Genomic DNA, 27564 nt, shown 5'->3' with positions numbered 1-27564 from the left:
TAGCCTCCATTTTGGGCGAAAATATGTGTGGATATTTGTCCTTGGACATTATCTGTTCCTCGAAGCTCACAGTTTTCCTCGAGCTACGCTCTCGGAAAACTGTTCACTTCTCGGAACAAATCATGTCCGCGGACAAATATCCGAGCATATTTTCGCGCCAAATGGAGGCTATTGTTTATGTATGGGCAGGCATAGTTAGCATGGGTGGCTCGCTTGGTCCAGTGCTAGCAAACACACAGTGCTATCAAACACACACACACACACACTCCTTCTCCTCAAACGCAACACAATCAAGACGATTTTGAACACTTTCACAAGTTTGATCGAAATATCCGCTTTAACTTTGACTTATTCGAAAATACCACTCCGCACTTTCTGGACATCAACATCGCTAGTGATGGTCTTGGCATCTACAGGAAAGATACTTTTACTGGACAGTACACTAACTTTGAAAGTTTTGTCCCTTGGCAGCACAAGATTTCTTGGGTTAGAGCACTGATTGACCCCGTACACCGAATCTGCACTCCCAACAAAATTAAAACCGAGCTCAAGTTAAAAGGAAAGTTTTTATCGTGGAACGGTTTTCCTAAACGTTTTGCGAACTTATTAATTGATCGCTTTACTACGAATGCACAGAACAGGGCCCCAGATCCTTCTACCAACGGCACCTCCCACAACAACCAGCATTCAACTATCTGGCTTACCATCCCATTCGACGGTGACCTAAAAACACAGCTTGTTAAGAAGCTTAAGCTTAAGCTCCGGAGATGTCTCGTCGACCCGAATATGGACATCCGAATAAAACAGAAGACCACAAAATCATGTTTCTTCACAAGCACTAAAGACAAAACGCCAATCAAATGTTGTATACGAATTCATTTGCCCCGGTTGCAATTCTTCGTAAATCGGCAAAACGGACAGAACTCTGCTTGTCCGCACACAAGAACATCCGCTCACGGACAAAGAAAGCGCTATATGTCAACATCTACGCTATTGTGATCAGATCAAACACATACAACGTTTATACAACTTACCGCACATTTTTATCAATGAGAACAACCCACCTTCTACTGCAATGAACAAAGAATTTCTCACCCAAACCGTACGTGGTAACACAAACATAATAGACCGCGATGATAATTACTATATCAGGAAGCTTACCATATCAAGCGTTCAGCACCATATTTGAACACTGGTTTAAAAGCCAGTAGGAAAATATGCCTATTCTCTTGATAGCATCGTCTTTGTTTTGTATTTTCACGAGCTAATGCTAATGTACCATCTTGCAGTATTTAAATTTCTGCTACCTGTATGTCACCTCATTCTGAAGATGATACAGAATTATATCGAAATATTACAAGTACATCAACGATTCCTTGCATTTGTTGCCTGTGTTGTAGACACAATGCATTTACTCGGTATCATATTTATTCTCTTCCTCTTAAAATTATCAGCAAGTAATAGATGTTTCTGCCTACTTTATGACCGCCATGTTGGTGCCCCTCGGAAGGGCACCAACATGGCGTCTCCATGCAAAGTTCTATAAATTTGGATGAAACGAATTATTCTCGAATGAAAAACCGCACAGACTTTTATCTTGCGAGGTTGCTTATATATCAATCATCTATTGTATCCCAGATTCTTGACTTAATTTAATGATTACGATTTTTATTTTTGATTGCGTGACAGCGCAAAACAGCAATAGCCCTCTAAGCAGTCACTCTTTAAGCTCGTCACACAATCTTCCTAAGATTGCGTGACGGGTCTAAAGAGCGTCTGTTGTGCGGAGGCTTCTCGCTATATGGCAATATCACTCTTTAGTGTAAATCCTTACTTACACTCGCAGTCATTCGGCTTCCTATACTAATACTCACCTGCCGTAAAGTCAATTCAGTACAGTGAATATTTAAAAGTTACGGTCAACAACATTAGCAGTGTCTTCTTATGGTGTTTAATGTGAATACCTCAGTCTGTAACTAAGTGTACATGGACGCTGGAAAAGCAGCACTCTTAGAGACTGCTGGCATTCATTTACAGTTTCTTTCAATCGATCGAAAGATGGAAATTGTTTACTCGTAGACTAACTACATGACAAAAGCCCTCATAAAAGCGACATTGAAATAAATACTAGACATAATGAAAACATAGGCCAAATGATGCTCGTTAAAAAGATGTCGTTGACCACAAAGACCCCCGCAAAATTAATCAATCGTTTACACAACTGAACGTTTCCTAATTACCTGGTGAGAGTGGTGGAGCCACAGAATCCAATTCAAAAATAAATTCACCTTAGAAACCGGCGTGAAAAAAAAAACTTTACTTAACTGGAGCAGAACATATTTATCTGTCAAAAAATCTTGTCCAATGATTTTACTGACTTCTTCTGATAAATATAGTTACCCTGACAACCCATGGATCAGATAGATATTTGGTTGAAAAGACTGCTTCATTGATATGAAAAACGGTAATTAATGCACCTCGTTGTTTTTCTGACTTGTTAATTAACTAAGATGTATTTTTTTTAAATACTGTAGAGCGACATTTAACACAATACCTAGAGAAATCGCATCACCCCTATCCCCCTCTTTCTTTGAGAATTTGCCCTCAAAACTGTGCCCCTGTTAACACGGCTGTTTGCATGGCGAGTAAATAAAATATAAGATGCCTTTTAATCGGGCTGGAGCTTGGGACACCTATAATCCAATCAACAAAGGAATGACTGAGCTATGGTGGATTTCCTCGTTACAATACCCAACTACATTTCTTCTTTAACGTTACAAATGTCCTTACCGGCACTTTTTCCCTACTTTGTGCGTTGTAGTGTCTTGAATCGTCTACTTTGTTAAGAAGACGAGTAAGTTATGCTTCAGACAGCAAACGGTTTGGGGCACGTGAACTCTCACTCGGCAGCCCGGAAATTACAATAACTGGGCTGAAAACTGAACCAAATCCCGTGATCGGATGTCATCAGAACTAACAATGACCTTTAGATTGGGCTGTCTCGGAAAATTTGTCATGGCCACCGCTTCAAGAAGGAACATTTTCATCCGCTTGCTCGGTCTTCTGGTCATTGCATCGTTATTTACTTCGTATCTAATGTTCGCACGGGTCAACGCTGATGTTCAAGGGGTTCGTGTTACTCGGAAACAAACGCAAAAAGATGTAAAAATGGCGACGACGAGTTCAGTCAGGAAAATATCCGAGCGACGCGAAGCTCTTGTGGAATCACAGCGACGGATTCGATCTTCTGGCTCACCGTTTGTACGAGGAGATTCACATATTAAGGACAACAGGAAACACCCAAATGCACTAAAAGCAGAGGGGGACAGTCTTGCACCCGTGAAGAAATCAAGTTTGTCAGTTATTAGGCGTTTATTCAGAGATAAACGAGCACACAGAACCTTTCATCGAATAGGAAATAGCAGCACGACCAACACACCTACAGATGCGCGAAAATACATTAAGAATTTAAGGTTAGTCATCAGTGAAGCGTTTAGAGATAAAATCGCCGCCATGCAACGTAATATAACTAAGAGCGTGACTGCTGCGTCAGGCGCAGGGACAGTTCTGAATAATTTGTCCTCTTCAATGCTCGGTTCATTCAGAGGCGATGCGCGCAGAGCTGATCAAAAGCCACTGGAATCTAAACGGGTGACTGTATTGACGAAGAAACCTGGTTCAACTCGGAATGGTAACTCATCGTCAGTTCCTGAATATGGTCTTAGGCACAACACCAGCGCAAAACAAACGACGGTACAAATTGGTAAGCAATTGGAAGATGGAGGCAGATCTACCCTAGCAGACATCAGCAAACCAACTTCGACCCCGCACGAGAATTCTTCTGTTATTGGCGATTCGTTAAGAGTCAACAATGGCGGGCAAAAATCTCTTAATAAACGGATTGAAGATGGACGCGCAGACATAAGCAAAACTGCAATGGCAAACGTGACGAAACCCGAGCCAGCCCCACGTAATAACTCTCAAGTTGTTGGAGACGCATTCAGACACGTCATCGACGCGCGGACAAATGTCAGAAAACGCGCACCTTCAGGATTGACTGCAGTAGGAGCGGAGAAGAAAACAAACGTATCTCTACCTGTTAGCACGTTGGGTTTTGGCCGAATAGTAGCTGGTATACGCAGAGAACCCGTGAAACAGAAATTGGGGCAAGTCGATGACATTGCTACACCTGGGGACGTGACATCCTCTAGAACAAACCTTATCATTGTGGCGCAGCCACGGACCGGTTCATCGTTTCTAGGAGCTGCTTTCAACCAACATCCAGACGTCTTCTATTTATTTGAGCCTCTTCATGGAATTATTAATAGCCCGTTGCAGCATCTCAAGGACCCCAAACCGATGCAATTCCTTGCAGGGATGTTACGTTGCGAGTTCTCCCAGTTGACCTATGTTAAACAAATCGAACGCTTCCGACGGTTCTCCAGCATTGCCTTGTCCTCTCCACCATTGTGCGCTAAAAAGACGTTTTTTGGCACACCACGAAAGAAATGCGACCTCTTGAGCACGAGGAATATGGAAGCCGTCTGCAAGTCGAATTATAATGTAACAGTCATGAAAATTCTCACACCTAGAATACCGAATGGGACGGTCAACTCGCTTTTTCCTCTTTGTAACTCAACTAATTGTACGATTATTTATTTAGTTCGTGATCCCCGACCGGTAGTTTTCTCGCACATGAAAGTTGGTATGCAAACTTGGCAGAATTTTAAAATCCTCGGCGCAAACGACACTGCTCCTCGCCCTTCAATAAAAATGTACAGCGCCAGGGTTTGCGAACAAATTGAAGCGAATGTTAAGATATTCAAAAATCTTACTGGCTGGATGAAAAGTCGGTATCATATGCTCCGCTACGAAGATCTAGCTGGAAACCCAACGGAAACGTTACGAAGGGTGTACAAAATGGCTGGACTTGCAATGGTGAACAGCACCCTCGAATGGATTAAACTTCACACAACAGGGAGAGGGGACAGCTCTAAAAACAATTACTCGACGAAAAGGAATTCTAAAGCTATTGTCGATAACTGGCGGCTTGACATTGATCCTTGTGTTGTTAATATCATCGAACACACTTGTCGCTCTGTTTTGGAACTGCTTGGTTATAAACCTCTAAATGGGTCTGAACAAATGCAATATAACCTAAACGTGTCACTTACCGACGGACAATAACCGAGATGTTAGCGATTTTTAAAGCTATTTCTAATGACATTGATTAGTCTAATACTTTGCACATTTCAAATATCCTTGTAATGTTTTCGAATATTCAGGCCAGGCCTGTCTAGTACATAAGCTATTACAAATCGGGTACATTGATACGAAACAATCTGAAGTGAGTTTGTATTAGTCGTGGTTAGGAATGTTTCCGTCGGAAAATTTGCATTAAGCCCTGAAAGGCGACCAATCTGTAGGTTGTTTGGAGCTTAAGATACCATTTCAAACGGAGTAGGCTCGATTACCAGCCGCTGTTCGCGAAAGGAGTCCGCGCTAGTAGACCGGCGAGAGAGCGGCGGAAATCGAGCCTAAAAACGGGAACGAGAGCGTTTTTTAATTGTTATCTCTTCGAGTGCACCCTACAAGATACTTTGACACCGACAAATAGTGGCGTTCTTCCTGAACACCCTAAGTGAGGCTGTTATCCTTGATTTACACCCCTAAGCGAGACGACGACCATCCCCGACCTTTTCATGTAGGAAACTATTGCACTCAAAAGTAAAAGGAGTTTTTAAGGTAAAATGATGAATAAATACTATTTATTATTTTACTTTGATTACAATAACACAGGTGAATAAACAGTCACTGGAAGTTCACGGAACGAAGTGATTAATTTATTCGAATCATAACAGTCACGCAAAGTGTCAATATTAGGGGTGGCGGATGTAAATGCGAGACTTTGCGAGACGATGAGATTAGCGTTTTTCTTTGCGAGCCCGAGACATTTTGATTTCTTCAGTTGCGAGACCGAGACTTTAAAGTATTTTAAATGCGAACTCAAGACGTTTAGGTTCTAAGATGTTGTAATGTCATTTAACTTTACTAAAAAAAATAAACAAATCGGTACTTCGCGACTTTCTTAGCCTTGTAAAAAATCGAGACTGCGAGACGCACATAACCGCTAAAAAACGAGACTGCGAGACCCGTGAAATTCAGCAAAAATTTTTGCGATATCCATGGTTTTCGAAGGACCACTCGCCACCCCTAATATTAAGGTATCAGCCAACCCACCGGGGCCGTCTGCGCGCGGATCGTTCTAGCGCTCTTTGTTTCAACAAAAACCCCTATAAACCGTATATTTTTTGAAAGCTGAACAATCATGATTACAGCTAATTCCCTTTGAAAGGTATAAAACTATAATGCGCTTAAAAAATGAGGTTTTTGCAAAGCTAAGTGTTTTCATTCATTAAGTTCCATGCTCACCAAAAACAAACGGAAGAAAACGATTAATACGGTTTTCATTTCTTCACACGTTTGCCTGAAAAACCATGTCTCAGATTTCTGGAATGTGTGTTCGTTTTATTTTTACAAGCAAATATATTCGGGGATGAGAAGTTATTGCCACCACCAGTGGAAAATAGGCTATACCTTTGAAATGAAACGAAGAATTAAAATTCGCAGACACGGTTTTGTAGGTAAGCTATCTGACAACAATTTGGCCAAATTTCAGCCAAATTGGTCCAGGGGCTGCCAACTTGGAGTTCAAAATGCATGCATAACTCGCCCAAAATTTTCATATCGAGAAACAAGGAAAAATAGAATCTCGACCGCAATGAGATTAGCGACACCTAGGCGTCAAGCAAATAAAGTGTTGATCCATAAAAGAAAGTATCAGTTTTCTTGAACAATAGTAGTTTGACAGTTCGTATAGTGTGATCGTCCGGGTGAGGGTAGTTTGACAGGTAACAAGAAACAGACAAATTTTCGCGGCGGTGGGAAACAATGGTTCGACCATTCAACTTTAATTTGCCCACGATCCAACATCTTCTTGTTCTTCTTCGGTTTCTTCTAACCGAATTTTAGAACGGCTTGCACTCATTTCAAACGACTGCTTTTCACTCGTATCCGGTTTGCGCTCATGTTCTGCGATTTCTTGTAGCCATTCGCCTTGGTTGAAGAAAGAACCTTTGTCGCTCGAAGCGATGTCTGCTGCCGATTCACAGCTGAATGCTTTCTTCCCTTTCTTTGGTCTTGGCTCTGACGAAGAAAAGGGACACGATCTTTTTTTTTTTTTCCGAAGAATTCATAGATTTCACAAGACGACGACTTTGAGAGTGTATCTAATTGTCGAGAGTCGAAAGTCGAGGGTAAAATGTCGAGAGTCGAGGGTAACTTAAAAAATATATTAAAATAAAGTGAAAAATAAAAAATAAAAATAAAAATATAGTTTATATCAAATAAATTGCTGAAGAAATCAAGACAGAATTTTCTTTCACCAGCTTTTCTCTTTTTTGAGTAAAGCGTTGCGTGTCTTGCAAGATGGCGAATCGCGTGTGTTTTGTGAAACACAAACACACGTGCTTAGCTGTCACGTAACCTCTCCTTACTTGACAACGCGATGACAAGAGTTGTCAGCGGCTAATTAGAATAATTAAGATGGGAAAATTGTTTTCGCTTAATAACTTCCCGTATGAATAACATTTTTTTGTGGATTTTTTTTTTTAAACGAAAACTATTCCTAAGATTTATCGAATCATATAAAAATCCAAAATTATGCATAACGGTCAATTTTGGGTTGGCTGATACCTTAAAATGGGTATCATGACGTTACGGCCAGTACAGCCTGCGTCGCAGACAGAATAGTCCGGGGATTTTGTGGCACGTCCGACTGCAGCGCAGGTACTGACTGAGTGATCGAATTTGGAAATCAATCTTCGCTGAGATCATTTGCCATTCTACAAACAAACAAGCTTTGCTTCTGCACTTAATTTTTAGACGAATGAGTCTTAACAACTCCTTTTTGTCTACAGCAACAACTTTACATCTATCTCTAGTTTCTCAATTCCTCGAAATTTCTAACGTCAAAAAATGACTGCTTTTGATTCAAAGCATTTAGGAGCCAATATTTTACGGGCGAAGCTAGACAAAGCACAGGCAGCATACAAGGATCAATTTAATGTACAATGTATATTGAGGCAGTTCGACGTTTATTTCTGGGCCATTTAATATTACAGGGGAAGCTCGGCACTCAATGTCTTTTGATGCTTCCACCACAAGATGCCAACGATTACAAGGACAGCGATAATGCCTGCGAGGCATCCCATCACGATACCCAAAATCGCTGGCGTGTAGTCATTTGGAGTCTTTCCTACAAGAGAGTTGAATGACGGTGGTAAATGAGGGTCCTTGGGTAAACAACCTATTCTTCACTGCGCAAATGAGATTTGAGTCACTGGGACTGAGAAGTACCAAACAAAGTAGGAATGGGAGTAAGATGCAGGCTAATAAAAAAAAGCATGGGTTGGGAATTGGGAAAGTTTAAGCTCCTTTATGTAAATTGTAGTTCATGTCCTTTGCATAACTGGCGTCTAAATTTGACATGAATGTGAGGCTTAGGATGTATAAGCGTTGTTTTTCAAGTTTAGGCGCCATTTATGCAAAGGTCTATGAAGTATATTACAGTGAAACCTGTATTAAGCGGACAGCCTTGGGACCCTCACTAGTGTCCGCTTAATACAGGGTCTCCGTTCAAAACAGCTACAGGCTCTAGTATGTTGTGCAATATCAGTTAATTATTGACCCATTTGTAACACGGTGTAACAGTGTAACACAGTGGAAGATCAAAGACTAGCTACTGCTCATAGTACAATGTCCAGTCTGTCAATTCATCAATTTGGAATAATCACTTAGCTTTAAATCGATATCGCTGAACAATGTAAAAGAGTCTCAGCTAGAACATTACTGAAATGAAGCAAAACTTATTTCGATGAAGCCAAAAAATTCATTCTAATTTATTAGAGATTCCGGCATTTTCTGGTTTCAGACAAATGCGATTTGTTTCAAAATAGGATTTCCGTGCGGCGTCGACTCACTGAGAACATTTGCAATTGTTTTCGCACATATTCCACAATTGACGCTTTTTGCCAGCCATTCCGGCAGCACTACACGAACACTTAATAGTGAATCCAAAGCGTTTTCTATGCTTTGTTTCGCATTCCCCATACATACTTCAAATCTACACATAAACACAGACAACGGGCCACGAATTCTCCCCTAGGATAGATGAAAGGTAACGATTCGTGACATCTGATTGACCTGTCACTACTCTCAACTGATCCAAAATGTCTGCACACTGGTGAAAGTGCAATTCAAAACACCCTTAAATTAGGGCAGGCGGGAATTCAGGTCAGTTCATCATCACTTGCATTGCGACCTCTCCGCCAAAACAATCGATCAACGTTCTTTGGATTGCCCCACCCCCTCCCCCTCCTCCTTCTTTTGTTGTTCTCCTAATTTTGACAAATTTGACCATGTCGACCAGCTGAACGTAGATGGGGAAAGGAGAGTGGGTCTTACTTTATTTGTTTACTTATTTCCGCTCAAAAGAAAGGGGAGCAGGTGAATATAATACGCTTACCGTCCCGCCATGCTGATACGTATAACCGAATAAGTAAAGCTGACCCACCTTCAACAACAGAGAAGGACTCGTGTGATGGCGCAAAGAAAGTCGCGTGCGTTGACTCACAAACCAGCGTGTCGCCAGGAGGTGTTACTGCATTTAAACCAGTTGTAAACCAGATTCTTTCCTCCTCTTCGAAGTAAACACACCCAAGCTTTTTACCTTCTGGTACCAAGGTTATAATAAAGGATAACTTTAATGGCTGAGGAAGGCTCTGGACCTCAATCGCTTCCTTAGTTATCGGATCGCACAGCTCAATACCAAGCACCTAAAAGACGCGTAAATGAAGTACGTGTAAATAACTTTACTCGTTCTCTTTTTTGTTATATGGAACTACATATTTTGTTCTTATTACCAAAGTTTATTTCACTATCTGCTCTATTTCTAACTATTTCTAACCCTTTCTTCTCACTTTTTGAGTGAAGAATAGAACTACCTGATACTTTTTACATGATTAACGAGAATTATAATGACGTTTTATTTGTAAATGGAGTTAACAAATGGCCAACAGAAGATTCCCTAAAATCCTAATGGTACTAACATTAATACAATGGAATTTTCTAGATGAAGCGCAGTTTGCTGCCGTAAACACCGTCTTTCAAATTTCAGCTTTGCCCTGGTCGATCTCCAAAATAGATTCAGCTGTATTGTTAAGCGATGTCAGATAATTTCTGGCAGAACTTGGAGCAATTCATTTTCCTCTGACTTAAATATTTTGACCGCTATTCAAGGTTAGGAATGGGTTGAATTCCTCAGTGAATGCAAAACATCGCATTACGTGATAATGTGAAGTGCTTGAGAGGCACCAACAAGCTCGTAGTCCCACGTAAGAAAACTACAAACTTTGGCTTAAAATCTACAACTTTAACATGTATTGGTGCCAAAGTGTGGAATTCTTTTCCGGATGACTTACGTTCAATAACAATCCTTAAGGAATTTATGGATGCTGTAAGAGAGTTAAATTTGTGATGTACAGTTTTCTATAATTCATTGTTTGTAATAATTTAAAGATTTAGGACTGCTTATTGTTTATTTATTGATTTAGTTAGAATGTTAGTCATTAATTGATCATGTATGTTTTTCGTTTGTTTGTTTGTCTGTTTTTATATATATATATATATATATATATATATATATATATATATATATATATATATATATATCTTATATATTTTTCTCGGCATATTAGCATGACTATATTGCCAAGGGCTTAATCAGCCTCATCAACCCCAGTTGAAATAAAGTTACTTACTTACTTACTTACTTACTTATTAAGCGCGTTAAGTTTTGTCTTTTACAGAAAACGTTCATTGATTGATCCATCGCGTCCTATTAAGCCCCGGTCCAGAAATCTAGAAAAGCTAGACACATCATCAACCGAGGACTTCTCGTCGGTTTCTTGCTAAACCTTACCTGGGAACTAACCACTTGGATGTCACTACTTTGTTTGCCTTGATCCGCAACAATCACTTCCTCCTTGAACTGAATGAGCTTTAGAAATACTCCACAGCAGATTTTTCCGCCTCCACATTGCCTCGGAGCATTGTACTGCCCCGATAGTGCCGGGCCCGGGTCAAATTTGGGAGATCCGGACAAGCTGCTTGAAACGATCTCGTCTTCCAAAGTGGACACCTGTACCTTCACCGATCCCAGCCGGGCATCGGACACTTCCCTAGGGGGATCTCCGCATTTCAAGTCTGCCCCCATGTTGTCTGCAAGTTCGCTGAAAACCTCCTTCACAGTCTACGGAAATTTAAAAGTGTTTAAAATGGAGTATTTATCCTCTTTCTAATACACAATTAACTCATAGGGTTGCGGGTATTTTATCTATTTTGGTTTTCTACAGCAAGAACCACGAGGTCACTTCCCAGCTCAGTTTTGCGGAAATAACATCATCCCCAGATTTTAGTTCTGATACATAACCCAAATTCGACATCAGCCAGCTCGACGCTTTATCTACAATCCTAGTATAATACAAAAATAAAATCATACGAACAAGTGGTTCTGTTATATGGAGCGGCAAGTCTAGTTTTGCCCCAATCTGGTATGCGCGAGTACTCCATAATTCATTTGAAAAACAATCTGTACGTACCCATAGAGTTCTGTTTTTCATCTTAATTAAGTAAACGCTCACCTCTTTCATACGGTCGTCATTTTCGATAGAGGTTTTGGCAAGGTCAGCCATCCATTTAATAAAGTCGTCTGCCCGTTCATCGGTCAGCGGTTTGTCATCCAGTCCTTGAAGAATTGTTAATGCTACTTCGGCCGTGTTAGAGCTGAAATGGAACAACACACACGTTCTCGTGGGCGGATACAACACAAGACATAGTGGTAAGCTATAGGCATTAGATCAACTACCTTTTTTATTGCGTATCAAGCCATGCATAATTCATCTACACAAAAGAGTATTCGCTTGAAACATTTACACTTTAGTTGTTAAAAAAGCAGTTATGCGCAATTCAGAAAGCCTACCAAAGGTTATCCTGTGAAACAATGTAAACTCTACCTATAAGGCTTTTTTTTTTTAATTTAACAATTTTTTTTCTTTCTTTATTTTTATACATTGACAATTACAGTTAATTTTAAAAGCATATTTACCAGACGCACTTACACTAAAAAACACTAAACAAATAAATAAATAAATATATACACTAAAAACAAATAGACAAAATAAATAAATGAATAAAGCTCAAGACCACATGATGAAAAAAATTTAAATTAACGCTTAGTTAAGAAGAGGCATTATTTTTCTTCCATTTTTGTAGTGCTTATGGAGCCTGTCATTTCTTAAGGCAATTTTTTTCTCTCTGTGATAAACTAATTTGATCTTTTCTAAGAAGACTACCTATAAGGCTGCTCTTTTGGAGTAATTTCCTCCTTTGGCTTGTTAATGCCAATAATTGACACTTGAACCAAATCTATACCAAAGTATGCGAAATTCAAGTTTAATTTCTGTCTAAAATAACTGATGACTACGCCGACTGCGAGAATGCAATGAAAGATAGTTGAAACGTTACCGCGAGGGATTCAGCAGGAAGAAGTCAAGGTTATCTTACCTGTTAGCTGTAGCTTTTGCGTCGGTCTTCACAAGAGCAGTCAAAAGCGGGAAAGCGATGTCTTGGTCGATAAAAGCAGAGCCGAGGATTTCCGAAATAATTTGTTCAGTCTTTTGAGAGATGTTGCTCTTCAACTCATCTGAAAATATTATGGTTTCAAAACATTAAGCATCACGTTCACGCATGCGTATAGTTCAGTAAAGCGCGAGATGGGTGTTTGCTAGACAGCATGGCATATTATTTGTATCTTTTGTGACTGGCTCTGTGTGAACTACGACTCAATCCTACAATATGACTCACCTGAAGTGTTACTAGAGTCTTGCACGGTATCTATAATACTGATTAAGGCGGCTAAGGCAGAATCCACGTCGCCGCTTTGCAACGGAGCCTCCACAGCATCATCAAGTAAATTTTCCAGAGCAACTGGGATTAGATCGCTCACATCCGGGGGACTGGAAGTGATATTGACTGTTGCTATGGCAAACGAATCAAACTTATCTGACACAACAACGCATAAGGGGAGGATGTACTCTGGACCCGATCCCTGGGGGATTATTTGTTCCCGATCTGGATCGCTCGATGGAACTCCAAATGTCTCACAAACATCTCTGTCGACAAGTACACCAAATGCATATTGAAGAGGTATGGCGTCTGCTTCACTCGTCCACTGTGGAGCTGTACAGGCGAAGAAAATAACCCAGTTTAGCCTATTGCATTAAACCTATGTGCAGAGTAAACCAAGATTTTATTAAAGTCAATGGCATTTGAATTGGTTGATGTCGATTCACATATAAGAGCGGTGCAACTGGCCTATCAGGCCGGTGTTTGTCTCAAGTTCTTCTAGCACGAAGCAACGTAAGAGTATTTCCTTACCACCATCCCCACCCCCACCCCTCTTTCCAAAGCAAAAAAAGCAATGTTTATCGTCCGCAGTTAAATTCTATGTAACAATTTATTCAGCTGTTTTAAAAACATTCTACACACAACTCAAAGGTTTGAGCAAGTTCGAAGCTTTCGACCGTACCAGCTCACACAGCCGTCACTTCCGGGAGTGAATAATTTGCTAAGCTCAGTTGCCAGGTGACCTCGTTACCGTAAACGGCCTTAACACGGAATGAAGGTCCTCGCCCCTCTCTGTTGAAAGCAGGACGTTGAAGTTATTTCTCTACAATCTTATTTTTATCTAAGATTACCGGGGTCATCAACAGCCCGTCATCGTTTTTTTTTTTTTTTTTTTTTTTTTTCTCCCGCTTACCTGACATAATGACAGTATCCAGAGCTTTAACGGAAGTCGGCTCAACAGCGAACAAACCAGAAGTAGGCCCAATTCTTACTTCCACATCCATGGAAGCCGCACCCTCCTCACCTCCGTTATACACAGTCAATTTAAATCGATACTTGAAGCCTGGTATCAGAAGCCCCTCGGGTAGAGTCAACAGAACAAATGAAGTCTCTCCGGGGTTGAATATTGTAAACGGGGTGAAACCACTTAGATCCACAACTGCAAAACCTAAAAAAATATCATGTAGTGTTATCCCTGAATTGACTAACATTGTATCTCAAAAGTAGTAAATACATCACTTTTTTATGTATCTAATTATTAAGTACTACTATACTAATTTGAGATATTGAAATTAGCAAACAAATGTTGAAAACTTAACAGAAATCTTTTAAAAATCCCATGTAGTGGGTTGATCAGTCGGCTATTTACGAGGCATGGAGGAGTTAAAACTTAGAACAAACGAACACTGACAAATCCGTCCGGCAGCAGGGTGGAGGATTTGAACCCTGGGACCTCCAGATTAGAAATCCAGCGCCCTAACCACTAGGCCACGCTGCCTCTTCCATATGCAAAGATGCTGAACACACCTTGTTCTTGTGAAGAACTCCATTCCACGTTAGTAGGTACTTCACTTGCTTGGTAAAATCCCTCCAAAGTAACGCTGTCGCTTGCTTTGACCTTCATATCTTGACCTACCCACACGGTGGGCGGGTTACCTTCTACCACGGTCAGTGTTATGGAGGTCGAGGCTGATCTTGAGCCTTTGCTAACATCCACACTGGCAAACAAAACAATAAATCGGAATTTTCAACAAACTACGTGGGATGTTTTGAGGTAAGTACTGACAATATGATAGAAAAGAAAAGAATGTAAACGTGATGTAGTTATCGTGGAGCCAACTGATCAAATGTTCTAGATTCCGGCATTTTTACCCTTATTACATCAAAAAAACTGAACAACCTCTCCAAGTCAACTCAGGAACCCGAACATGAAGCAGGCATATAACAGCAGTGCCTCACAAAGACAATATAGAAACATGGAAATTCTACTTATGATGTCAAGCAAATAGTACTCTTAAACGCTATGATCTTTTAACATGCTTGTGTTTTAGGTCAACTTCCAATTCCAGAGTCGCGTTAATCCATATCCGATGATCGAGAACATTGCTGTCAATTGCAAAGATTTTGTTCTACACTGCTGGCAGCCGGTCTTATTTTAGGGTCAGATGAGAGTTTATCCGTGAACACGAACACAAAAGGGCCGCATGGATGAAGAGGGATCGTCCCAGTCCTGTGTAGTCTGAAACGTATCTCCTCATAATCCCTGACTGATTTAGAGATAAACAGATCGCCAGCAGTCTCATTCTGTTCCATTTTTTTTTTCAATCAAACCTTATTATGTAAGTTCTTCCTACAAAGAAGTGGTTGCTCTGCACTTCCGTTTGACATCCCGAGATTAAAGCAAATATTAACTGTCCGTTCACAGCCGAGTCACATGATCCACCGCGTTGAACTTCACAACTCCAGCTACAAGTTAAAGCCTCGCTGGTACGATCAGGATCCACTGTTTGAGTGTTAGCGTCCAATCCTATTGCTCCACTGTCACGGCCAATTTGTCGATCACCTTAAATTAAATAAGGTAAAAAGTAAAGTAAAATCCTTTATTTAAAACACGATTATCGTTTAAGCACTACATGCTTGTGGTCGTGTATCTAATTAATTGTCTAATCACCTACTGATAAAATGAATGAAATATAGGAAATTAACTTACTTTATCGCAAATCTGATTTCCCTAATGAACACCTTTGTAAGCTTAAGTGACGTACAAGACATTCTCTTTCGAATTCAAGGCTTCCCCCACCTCCTCCGTATGTTATCGAACTAGCGTGAGGTTCGTATTGGAGAAATATATGTCGAACTCTTATTTCTTTGCAGGTTTGTGGACCGAGCCGCAGGCGAGATCCATAAACTTGCAAAAAAAAAAAGAAAAACAAGATCCAATATTTCCCAATACGGACCGAACAAGCAATAAAGTACTTTATAATCTGCTGATAAATTGATGCGTCCCTATAATCCATTTTCGGTACTTAACCAAAACTGTGCAGTTTGCGCAATGAATGCAAAGAGCAATGCGGCGAAATTAATTCGTGAGCGGTCCATCCCAGTGGTGTGTATTGCAAAATTCGGACCGCTAAGGGAACCAATCAGAATTGTCCTTTTCATCTCAGACAGGTTCAGTCATATGGTAACATTAACAATTGTCGTCAGTGTTTTATGCGTCTGTCCTCTTAGTGATGATAAATTGCGTCATAACATTGTCAAAGTGGCTGTGGAACCAGAAGCACAAAAAAACTGACGTCAATTTGTTTATATATATATATATATATATATATATATATATATATATATATATATATATACATAATAACAAGACCCCAAAATGGTCAAATGTTGGGAATAAATGAGGGGGAAAGACGCCGTAAACTTGTCGTAATCAAGGACAAGTGAATTTTATTCAAAATAACGCGAACATTGTCACTAGCATTTCGCTTTTTGATTTGCTGCTTAAGAAAGTCTATAAAATCTCATTGGTTAAAAAGTTGGCAGTTTGACAGTTGAAAGTTGAACTTGACAGCTTCCATGAATTAAAATTTTATCCGTCTGTATTCTCATTGACGATAAAAATTAGCCAATCTGCGGCGAGAAATTAGACAGTTACTGTAAAAATACTTATGGCATTACTATTCAGGTATAGATGTAGCGTTTCACATAACATTTCGTTTTTACGTCATCATTACGTTACACAGACTTATGACGACAAAAAAAAGCAAAACAGCCGACATGAGTAGGATTTGTACTTCAATTGTGATCACGCAAAGCATATTAGTTGAAACCTACAGAATCGAACACGTGGTTTCTTGAGGAATTTTGTTATAAAAAACCACCGAAGCTACATATTTTCTCTAACCTCCAACTATTGCCGGTTGAAGTGGACTGGGCATAGCTCTGACGATTTGGCCGGCGGAGCTCTGGACAGTAGGATCGTAGTTCATACTTGCTGTCACGTTAAACGTGAAGTTGAGGTCAGCAGTTAGTACCCCTCGATCTACTCTGAGGGTGGCCTGGTGTTTAGTGGCCTGAAACGAGGCACTGGACTCCACGTTTAGTAGGGCGCTTGCATCAGGGCATGTAACAGCCCACGAAAAGTCCACTCGAGTATCGTTTACACAAGGAGCAACCTATGAAGAAAAAGAAAGGCAGTTTTCAAAAAATATAACCATGCTACTTCTCCTTTGACAGCTATTTACTATTTGTATTGGAAGATTTATCTTTTTCATGACCATCACGATGACGGCTTAGACACTCGGTTAAATTTCCAATACATTTTTAACAGGAAAGACAATTAATTCTATTTTATAAGAGCTGTCAAAAGCTGGGCTTTAATTAGTCCTTTGAAAAAAGTTGTAAGGGTTAAAGAAAATCACTTCAAAGCACCGCTTTTGGAATTCGATGGAACGACAGAGAAACTTGCTTTCTAGACTCCATCGCTGTTGTCCAAATTTAGCACCTTGAAGGTAGCGTAAAGGTCTCTGCAAAGATGAAGTGAACCTATATTCGCCTTAGAATTCGTATTGTATCTAATCTATCATCAGTTGACCTAAGAAAATACGAAACTAATGGACCACAAGGCAGGAGTGTCTCACTTACAATCGCCGCTGCTTTGATTGAGAGGTAATTTTTAAAGGCGCAGGAGAGTGGTAAAGAGGGAAGAGCAGGTCTAGCTCGTATCCAACAAATTCCAAAGTTTTGCCATTTGAAGTATCGAGTAAACACAGAAATGAGCTCATGAAAACAAGGTGTAAAATCATACATACAACCATACGAACGGAGGAGGAGGGGGAGACAAAAAGGACGAGAAAAGTGGAAGGACAAGGTAAAAAAGAAGATGCGAAAGAGAAGGACGATGAACAGGAAAGAAGGATCATAGGGGGGAATGTGGGATATAAAACATGAAAAGACATCGAGTGCTAGCGGACCTGAATTTATGGCCACCATAATTAAGCTAGTGCTGTTGTACTTACAATTGCACTTGCTTTGATTGACAGGTCCTCCGAGACAAAGACTTCTCCCTCAGTAAGTTCAATACCTGAACTGAGCGTCAAGGCAGGGACTGGCTCAGTAGCTTTTCTAATCACATGGGTAACTTCTTCAAAGCTTGATGGATACAGAAAGTTGGCCACCTTAAGCTTAAACTCGTAGGCTTTGTCGGTCTCAAACATTGTCCCGGGCAACTTAACACGATCGGCATCTGATCTAAGCTCGTTGAGGACGTTTGTAATGTCTGTGAAATCTTGCCCACTGTTAGGTGATGTCAATTTCCATTCATAAGTAAATGGGCGACCGCCACCTCCAACAGACTGGGAGCCAGAAAGAGTAAGATTTCCACATGAAGCAAGAGCGTGAGGACCTGCAAAGACAAATCTCAGTAGTTAGTATTTTGCGGCAGACGCAAAAGCAAGATTTTATCCGAATGGTACCATTCAGCTTGTTCTAAAGCGTTAATTCTTTCGCCTTTAACTTCTATGCTGCTAACCTGTGATTACAGGCGTTGGTCTCAAGGGACTATCTGGTGAGTCGACTGAAAATGAGCCACTGAGGAACCTGCTGTACTGTTCATCGCGGGCCTTGAGCACGTTATCGTTAAACACCAAGTTGTCACCAACCGTAATGTTAGCCCCAACACCCGGGATTATTCGCAATTCTTGAGAATGGCTCAAGATACAGTCAGGGTAACTCCCTAACATAGCAACTGTTTCACTGGCAAATAGCTCATGGCATGTGTGATCCGCATTTACAATCTCCGCCTCCTTATCAAAGCGAATCAAGATTTTCACGGCTGTATCACTGAACTTTACTTTGATAACGTCGGGGGCCCGAGCATAGACTGTAAGGTCGGCATTGCCAACCAGTACCAGTCCACTATCCATTGAGAGGGACACGGAGAAATGGGTCGAAACTTCAACCGCGGTCACCTACAACATTATGAAACAGAAGATTGTTAGAATATGAGGACATGATTGATCATCGCAGTTATGCGCACAACTTAAGTAGTTGTGAAATTTAAGCCTGAAAAAAATTCGGGCCTGAACGGGATTCGAACCTATGACCTCTGCGATACCGGTATCGCAGAGGTCATGGGTTCGAATCCCGTTCAGGCCTGATTTTTTTTTTCCAGGTTCAAATTTCACAACTGCTTAAGTTGTGTGCATAACTGCGATGATCAATCATGTCTGCATAGAATGTGTTGGAACGAAACCCAAGAGCAACGATCATATCTTCTCCTTTTACAATCTATTATTGCCGAACTTCAGATACTTGAAGTATTGTTTTAAAATAATACCATTTGAAATAGTCATGTTATGCCCAAGTCCTTACACACATAAAGCCTGACATAGCAGAATGCTTTGCTTAAAATGGCGCTAAATTGAGGGGGAAAGGTTCCTCAGAAATGCATCGCGAACGTAGCGCTAATAAATATGTTTATTGGTTTATTGGTTTACAAATACGTTATTTAAACACAGCAATAAAGTCATGTTTCTCTGCGTGTTATTATTTTTTTATTAATACACACGAAATTATTGTTTTAATTGTGTTCCCAAAGGATAATGTAAACATTTGAATGGCTCGAGCTTAACAATTCAAAGACCTTCAATTGAGTCCTTCTCAGGTTCCAGTTCTCACGCTTCCGTCTTAAACCTCATCCGTTTCAACTGTTCATCTGCTAAGGCAAAACCATCACTTTACCTTGCACTCGAGATGAGTATCGTTAATGAAATTTACAACGCTGCTTTCCTGTGAGCCAAAATAACACACTGTCTCCTTCCAGTCAAAGAAGCCACTGCCGACTAAAGTCACATATTGTGGGAGGTCTTCCATGAGAACTTCACTGGGTATAACATTTGTCAGAGAGAGGTCCGGTCTCATGTAATAAAAAACCGGAAGTGAATTGTTGATTTTCAAATCTGGTTTACCGTTGTGAACAATTGTTAGGGACAGGTTGTAAACGCCTGCAATGTTTTCGTCCCAAGGTTGAAACTCACACCGAGCATGCGTCAGATTCCTTGCAGCTGCTAAAAATGGGATCAAAAGCAAGAAAGAAAAAATAACTTTCGTTTCAACAGGATTCCGTGGAAGTTGGTCTCAAATGCCATAAGTTATTCACATAACTTAAATATTTCTACCCTGTACATTTAATTAACTTGAGCTATAGAGCCCACTATCGCATCAAAACACACAATCATAATTATGTTACATCATGATCATGACTCAACCCAACATGCAAACAAAGCGCGTTTGATTTAAGTTTTAGGTCACCTTTATTCCATCAAATAAAATTCTCATGCGACTTTAGGGCCAATGAAACATTGTTACATAGATGGCAAACCTAGTCCAAGTCAACAAGCGAACACATTGCGCAAACAAACAGCTGACTGAATGCCAATAAGAAATTCAACCGTTGATTAGGAAAAGTGTATTTGATTATATTAATTAATTAAAAACGGGATCATTGGATGATGCAATTTAAGAATTTTCATTGGCTAAGCCGTCATTGCATATGAGCAATTATACAATGCTCTACAATTCAAATATGGTAAGTATAATTTTTTGGGTGTTTTTATTTTTATTTTATTATAGTCTTCTATATTTTGGGGGAGTTTTTACTAGAACGAATATTTGGCTCATATTCAACGCGTGCTCGTGGAAAATTGATCTGTATTTAGTAAGCCTGTGTATGCAAACCTCCGTTAATGAAAGACGTCTCCCTGAAAGCTATATATACCTGTGGTATTGACCACCAGGGCTCCACTCTCTGGGTCATATAACCCACATAAGGTATCCCATCCATCGTCCAGTCTAGTTCCAATCACCCAGACAGTCGGTTGACTGCTTGCAATGGTTTGTGGTATCGTCATCGTAATTCCTGGGCACGTTGATCCGTCCCCGCCACATACTCCGCATGCGTCGTATTCCTTACCGCTGTTGCAGACACCTAATTGAAAAAAAAGCGATTTTGAATTTAGAAATACTGCTATCTTGGCAACCAAGGACACTAAGTATGGAACCAGAGTGGAAGTCAGACGACGAAATGTGAATAACGCGCCTGATATTTAGCGATCGACGAGGGCAGCTACCCAGCATCTCAGTTAGCCAGGCATTGCAGTTTGTTTATTCAATCATGAGACCTCTCAGTCAGCCAATAAGTCAGTCAGACTGATAATCAGGTAGTCAGAACATAGGCAAGCGTGCAGATAATATGAAAGTTATCAAATATTGAAAAGACGACAGTCACATTCGAGGCAAACCTACCATCACAGTCAAGCGATCCTAAACATGAAATCAGTGTAGATATCATTGCTAAGGAAGATGAGGTAGTTGCCAAAGATAATAGAGTGGAGTCAGTAGAACTCATGGAGCCTAAAGAAGACGCTGAAATTAAAGAATGAACGTTTTAAAGTGTCTATACGGCCAACAGGGTTTTTGTGGTTTTGGTATCTCTGTAATGTGTAAAAAGGTATTCTAAAAAAAAATTGGATTCCGACATTTTAACGCCCAAAGATCTAACTTTAAAGTTCCCGCTTCAGCCACGCCCAATGAAGTTGACCGTGAGTCAGTGCAAAAACAGAGTCTGGGTTTCTGAATGGGTCGTGACGTCAAGTCAGGAATTGCCAAATCCTCCTAGTTCAGGTCACTGTTGTTTCAGTAGTGGTTAGGCGTTTTCGTCGACAAAAGCAAACAAACCGAAGTTGGTAAGACAATGCGGTCGTCAATCAAGCAAAATAAAAACATGAAGCTTTGAAATGTTCCTGAAGTGATGTCATTCGTCACTAAGCTGTCATTACGCGGTCAACTTCATTGGGCGTGGTCGAAGCGAGAAATGTAAAGTTTGATTTCATGGCAAAAAAAGCAGCGGAATTATTTTTTTTTTTTTTGGTTTGAATACATTTTTAGATGTTATAGAGTTACCAAAACCACAAAAACCCTGTTGGCCGTATAGAAACTTTAAGTTACTGAACTCTCTAACACCCTGCTTTAGATAAATTTGATAGTTTGCAAGTTCTAGCAACAAGTGTACCTGATATTACGTTTTTTCTACCCATCCTTACTGCGCACGCAAATTCACACGTATCATCATCCATCGAGCGCGCGCTAACTAATAAAATGAACAATAATAGGGCAGATGACCATTGCTATAGCTTTGCCTGGATTTCAATTTTTCTTTTAGTAGATCATTTTCTCTTCCGATCTTGGACGTTTGGTGACCCGTATTTTTCGTTTGATGAATCATTTTCTCTACCGATTTTCTACGTTTAGCGAAAAAATGAAGAAAATCTATCGATTATAAGTTTGAATCTTTTGCAAAATGCACCATCGAACTCCGTTCTTTTCAGCTATTCGTTTATCTGTGCGGCGGTTTTAAGTGCCTCTTGAAGGGTTACGTTTTGTGAAAACATTGGCAACATTTAGAATCTACACCTTTACAAAATACGACTAAGATCGTTTGCCTCCATTGATTCACCTTCGATATTTTTAACTATAAACCCCTGTAGACCTTGCTGAATTACGTGCGCCAATTTTTCAAAATCAGGGTAGTTTTCCGCACGCTTTTATCTCTGAAACGAAGTCAGCGAACCCTAATTTTTTTTTTTTTTTTTTTTTTTTCATTTCTGACACAAGTAACTTATTATCTGACTGCAGCTGTATAAAAAACAATTAAAATAATCTATCGACTGCAAAGTTTTCGCCGCTGCCCAGCATCTCAGTTAGTTAGTCAGGCCTTAGAACTTATTTAGTCAGTCAGATGGCAAGTCAGTCAGCCAGTCAGTAAGACTGGCTATCGGTTAGTAAGATCGTAGGTAAGAGGGCAGAAAGTATGAAAGTTATGAAGTAAAGAAAAAATGGAATACACATTTGAGACAAACCTACCCTCGCAATCAAGTGATCCTAAACATGAAACTATTTCAGATGTCATTGCTAAGGAAGATGTGGTAGTTGGCAAAATTAAAGGAGTGGATTCAGCAGAACTCGTAGAGCCTAAGGAAGATGCTGAAAGAAAAAAGCACGATGTAAGAAACCCAACTCTCTAACACCCACCATTCGATAAATTAGATAGTAAGTACTGACGAATACTGTGTCCGACATTTTTTGATTAATTGAAGAGGCAGCTACTTACCATCTTAGTAAGTTCGCCAGGCTTAAAAGTTCATTTAGTCAGTAAAGGGGCCAATCAGTCATTCAGTCAGCCAATCAGTCAGTCAGACTGGCTATCAGGGAGTCAGCGAGCATCAATTGTGGAAGTTATCAAGTAAGGAGAAGATGAAATACACATTTGAAATACATTTACCCTCACAATCAAGCGATCCTAAACATGAAACCACTGTAGATGTCACCGCTAAGGAAGATATGGTAGTTGGCAAACTTAATGGAGTGGAGTCGGGATAACTCGTAGAGCCTAAGGAAGATACTGAAAGAGGAGAAGAAAAAAAGAAAAAAGATCGCCGTAAGAAATCCACCACTCAAACACTTTACATTAGGTAAATGAGATGGTTAGTAGGTACTAGTTGCTGGTCATCTGGTAACTAAGTTGGTAAATTGATGGGCAGTTAGTAAATAAATCTTTTATTCAACTAGTTGAAAAATAAAGCCACTAGGACAAGCAGTTAATCAAATCCTCAGGGAGAACTATTGAAGCCTAACATTCTGACGGTAATTGGCTTCTTAAAAATGTGAAGGCAATAGGCAATGAAAGCAATGTGCCCTAATCAGAAACCGAGTATTTCCTTCAAGATACTTGCCATGACACCCAAGAGATCCTGAGCACGAAATCGTTGTAGGTGAGGATGCTGGCTCAGTCGATAAAATTGAAGAAGTGGCGTCATAAGTAGTCGTGATCATAGTTGCGCCTGAAGATTCTGTATAATTATCAATAAGTCAATAGTTATAACTTCTTCGTCAATGGTCAGCCGTTACGAGGTGAAAATGTCGGTCTAACTAGACAGTCAAAACGTCGCCGGTTTCTTAGGTAAGGAATTGGTCCATTGTTTTGTTTCAATCATTTAGACAGTCGTTTAACTAGTCGCACCAGGATTTTGTAGTCTCGACTAGAAAAAAAGTCTCCCCCATACCCCAATGGGAAGTACAAGGAAGGAAGGAAGCAAGGAAGGAAGCAAGGAAGGAAGCAAGCAAGCAAGCAAGCAAGCAAGCAAGCAAGCAAGGAAGCAAGCAAGCAAGGAAGCAAGGAAGGAAGCAAGGAAGAAAGCAAGCAAGCAAGCAAGGAAGTAAGGAAGCAAGGAAGGAAGCAAGGAAGAAAGCAAGGATGTAAGCAAGCAAGCAAGGAAGGAAGCAAGGAACCAAGGAAGTGAGCAAGCAAGCAAGCAAGCAAGGAAGCAAGGAAGCAAGGAAGCAAGCAAGGAAGCAAGGAACCAAGGAAGCAAGGAAGCAAGGAAGGAAGCAAGCAAGCAAGCAAGGAAGCAAGCAAGCAAGCAAGGAAGCAAGCAAGCAAGCAAGGAAGCAAGGAAGCAAGGAAGCAAGGAAGCAAGGAAGCAAGGAAGCAAGGAAGCAAGGAAGGAAGCAAGGAACCAAGGAACCAAGGAAGGAAGCAAGCAAGCAAGCAAGCAAGGAAGCAAGCAAGGAAGCAAGGAAGCAAGGAAGCAAGGAAAGAAGCAAGGAAAGAAGCAAGCAAGCAAGCAAGGAAGCAAGGAAGGAAGCAAGGAACCAAACAAGCAAGCAAGCAAGCAAGCAAGCAAGCAGGCAAGGAGACACTGCATGTACTAAAGACCCTTACCATGACAACTAGGCGATCCTGAACACAAAGGCTCTGTAGTTGACACTTCTAAGGATGCTAAGGCAGTCGGTAAAATCGACGTAATGACGATATTTGAAGTCGTTGTAAGTACAGAAGAGTCTGAAAGTTTTGTATAGTCATAAATTAATTAATAGTCACACGTTAGTCAAGTAGTCATCTATAATCAATTGACATACATTTCTCAACAATAATATTTTACTACGTGGTCATGCATCATTCAATACAATATGGCAGCCTTTCAGCCTGTTCACTAGATTGAGCATACCGTATTCAGTCGGTTGGGCTGAATCGTTTATGGGCTTTTTTTCCCTTCTTTCTCGATCTGCCTGAGTTGGCGAATTCCCAGGCAAATTGAAGTCAGTACAATGAAACTTGGAAGGCTTACAGTACGTCCAGAAATGAGTCCTTTGATTATGTAATATGACTTAGCAATTCAGTCATGATTAACGATTTCCGAACAACCGCAATCTTGGACTCATATATAGTGGACATTATTAAAAAATGATACTGCTCTGATACTGGTCTTAAAAAGGTAGAAGTCGCTTCAACTGACAACGTTTAGAATTTCGTTAAAAAGGTTCATTCAATTAGCCAGTAAATAAGTCAGTGAGTCAATCAGTCAATAAGTGACACATGTTATTTATAAAGTTTGAAACACACTTACCATAACAAGTAAGGTATCCTGAGCATCGAGATTCTGCAGTTGGAGCTACTGAAGATGTTGAAGCAGTCGGTGGTATTAGGGCAGTAGTAGAAGCAACATCGTAACAGTCAAGAGACCCTGTGCATGGAGACTGTGTGCTTAGGGCTCCTAGAGTTGTGGAGGCAGTTGATCGAAAAACAGCAGTAGTAGCAGTAACGTCGTAAAATGTCGTTGACATGCTGTTTAAATCTGTAAAGACACAAAGAATTAACTTTCATGCATACGTCAGGAAAATAGAGGGTCGCTAGTTAACTAGCCGGATGTTGGGTTGGTTGGTTGGTTGGTTGGCAGCACATAGTTTTGGTCGATTAACCAACAAGATATTTAACCTTTATGCCAATTCGAAGCAGTTCAAAGGTGTGGTGAAGAAAAGTTTTTGACCTTATCAAACATGTATCCAAGGATGACTTAATTCCCCCAGATAAATTATAGCGTATTGACATCAAAACGTAACAATATAATTATATACTAATCATTATGATATTTCAATAAAGATTGACAATGCACCTGTTGCTTGAGTCACCTCAGAGGCCTGAACGTCTGATAATGGTGTTGCAGTGACGTCATAAGGAGTTGCTTGGAACAAAGAAGAATCTGAAAATTAATCAAAGTTTCTTCTAACTACACTCATTGCTGACCATTCACTGCCACTTGAGAATTTTGTTTCTCAGTTACGCGAGAGAAACGCATGATTAGGGCTAGATAAGGTCTCCCAGCCTTTGGTCATTTTCACTTTGCAGCTGTGGTTATTTTTTCGGATTTTGGTTGTGACAGGTTGCAAATACTTATACCACCGAGTATGTTTAACCTCAGTTATTGAGGCAGAACTTCCATTCTGAATTTTTCTTGTTTGAGACGACAATGTCTAACTTACTTGTCGTGCATTCGATCTCCTGTCTGCAAGATTCATCAGTGCAAACAAAAGGGGACGACACTGAAGGTTTCAGTGTCGGCCAAACATAGGTGTTGCAGCTCATTGGTGTGACTGTTGCACTCGCTGTATCCGACATCCTGACGCTGGACGGACTGTGGCTTTTCATCACGTCGGATGACATGCTAAGTGGCGATGACGTCGTCATGTTTGGCATTGTTGTCATAGTGACAGAATGGGTCATATTGTACTCTATGAAGGAGGAGATGTTTCCTGATTTAAAAGGGAAATAAATTTGTAAGTACATGAAAAAGGGAGATTATTTGTCTATAAAATGTTTAAGCAAGCAACCGGAACTCTCGTTACAAACCAAAGACGTCAACAAACCTAAACGTATACCATTTATAACTACCTTCAATCCATCACTCCCTCACATCTCTAACATCATTAAAAAACATTACAATTTGTTGCTCTCTTCTAACCGCTGCAAAAACGTTTTTCAGCATTTGCCTGTTGTAGCCTTCAGACGCTCCCCTAACCTTCGTGACTTACTAGTTACAACTAAACTCTCTTCTAATTCTTCTAATTCCCAACTCCCTTCTGGCTCTTTCCGTTGTGGCAAAAACTGTGCTACTTGTCCCTACATTCCTCATGGATTTACTACATATACCTTCTTTTCTACCGGGGAAAAGCGCCCCATAAAATCTAACCTGATCTGTGACACTAAAAACCTCATCTACATGATTCAATGTAACCGCTGTAATTTACAATACATAGGAGAGACGAAACGACGATAAAAGACCGATTTAATGAACACCGCCGTACCATAGATAACCCTAACAACAAATCTAAACCTACTACAGCCGACGAACATTTCCTGTCCTCTCCTAACCACACTGCTAACGACATACAATTAATCCCCATAGAAAAAATCGTTTCTAACCGAGACTCTATCCGTAAGGCCAGGGAAGCTTTTTTAATTCAAAAAGGCAGAACAATTGATCCTAATGGTCTGAACATCCGCGAAGAAACATAAAAATTGTTTCCATTTGTTTTCTTTTATTGTGTTCTTTTATCATGTTATTTTATTTTACCGTATGCTTATCTTTAATTTACACTATCAATTACTTTTGCGTATTTCCGGTATTACGTAAATATCGG

At 40.2% G+C, this 27564-nt stretch overlaps 3 protein-coding genes across 3 annotated transcripts; 1 reads left to right on the top strand and 2 right to left on the bottom strand.

The window, feature by feature from the left end:
* The first annotated feature begins 2891 nt into the window (after positions 1–2891).
* LOC110067046 (uncharacterized) lies at positions 2892–5830 on the top strand. Its single transcript, XM_020774322.2, has one exon. It carries the CDS (start codon positions 2962–2964, stop codon positions 5185–5187), a length of 2226 nt encoding a protein of 741 aa, XP_020629981.2. The 5' UTR covers positions 2892–2961; the 3' UTR covers positions 5188–5830.
* A 2107-nt stretch (positions 5831–7937) lies between these two features.
* On the bottom strand, positions 7938–21808 carry LOC110067012 (uncharacterized). The gene is made up of 15 exons (XM_089277624.1): positions 21334–21808; positions 20807–21016; positions 19771–20096; positions 18560–18998; positions 18048–18433; positions 16934–17204; positions 15358–15589; positions 14554–14744; positions 13940–14194; positions 12985–13359; positions 12685–12823; positions 11763–11904; positions 11042–11371; positions 9635–9896; positions 7938–8317 (listed from the first exon to the last, which is right to left on the bottom strand). The coding sequence occupies exons 1-15, from the start codon at positions 21434–21436 to the stop codon at positions 8178–8180; spliced, it is 3801 nt and encodes a 1266-aa protein (XP_089133750.1). The 5' UTR covers positions 21437–21808; the 3' UTR covers positions 7938–8177.
* Positions 21809–23742: 1934 nt separating this feature from the next.
* Positions 23743–26611, bottom strand: LOC149098807 (uncharacterized). The gene is made up of 5 exons (XM_089276728.1): positions 26407–26611; positions 26040–26108; positions 25494–25721; positions 24809–24928; positions 23743–23936 (listed from the first exon to the last, which is right to left on the bottom strand). Exons 1-5 carry the CDS (start codon positions 26609–26611, stop codon positions 23743–23745), a joined length of 816 nt encoding a protein of 271 aa, XP_089132854.1.
* Between the last annotated feature and the right edge of the window lie 953 nt (positions 26612–27564).

The sequence above is a fragment of the Orbicella faveolata genome, unplaced genomic scaffold, assembly GCF_042242905.1.
Source record: "Orbicella faveolata isolate gen_17 unplaced genomic scaffold, um_ofav_v1 contig_46, whole genome shotgun sequence".
NCBI lineage: Eukaryota > Metazoa > Cnidaria > Anthozoa > Scleractinia > Merulinidae > Orbicella > Orbicella faveolata.
Note: the sequence above shows the minus strand (reverse complement) of the source record. Positions and strands in the feature narration are given on the sequence as shown.

What these genes read in the sequence shown, in the direction of transcription:
- LOC149098807 (XM_089276728.1), bottom strand. Translation starts at nt 26,611, where the DNA reads ATGACGACGTCATCGCCACTTAGCATGTCATCCGACGTGATGAAAAGC. An exon ending in AGGATACCTTACTTGTTATG is followed by an intron (nt 24,929 to 25,493) that starts GTAAGTGTGTTT and finishes CAAAACTTTCAG; the next exon opens with ACTCTTCTGTACTTACAACG. An exon ending in AGGATCGCCTAGTTGTCATG is followed by an intron (nt 23,937 to 24,808) that starts GTAAGGGTCTTT and finishes ATAATTATACAG; the next exon opens with AATCTTCAGGCGCAACTATG.
- LOC110067012 (XM_089277624.1), bottom strand. Translation starts at nt 21,436, where the DNA reads ATGAGTTCTACTGACTCCACTCTATTATCTTTGGCAACTACCTCATCT. An exon ending in CCTGGTGGTCAATACCACAG is followed by an intron (nt 20,097 to 20,806) that starts GTATATATAGCT and finishes TCCCATTTTTAG; the next exon opens with CAGCTGCAAGGAATCTGACG. An exon ending in ATGACGACCGTATGAAAGAG is followed by an intron (nt 11,372 to 11,762) that starts GTGAGCGTTTAC and finishes AAATTTCCGTAG; the next exon opens with ACTGTGAAGGAGGTTTTCAG.
- LOC110067046 (XM_020774322.2), top strand. Translation starts at nt 2,962, where the DNA reads ATGTCATCAGAACTAACAATGACCTTTAGATTGGGCTGTCTCGGAAAA.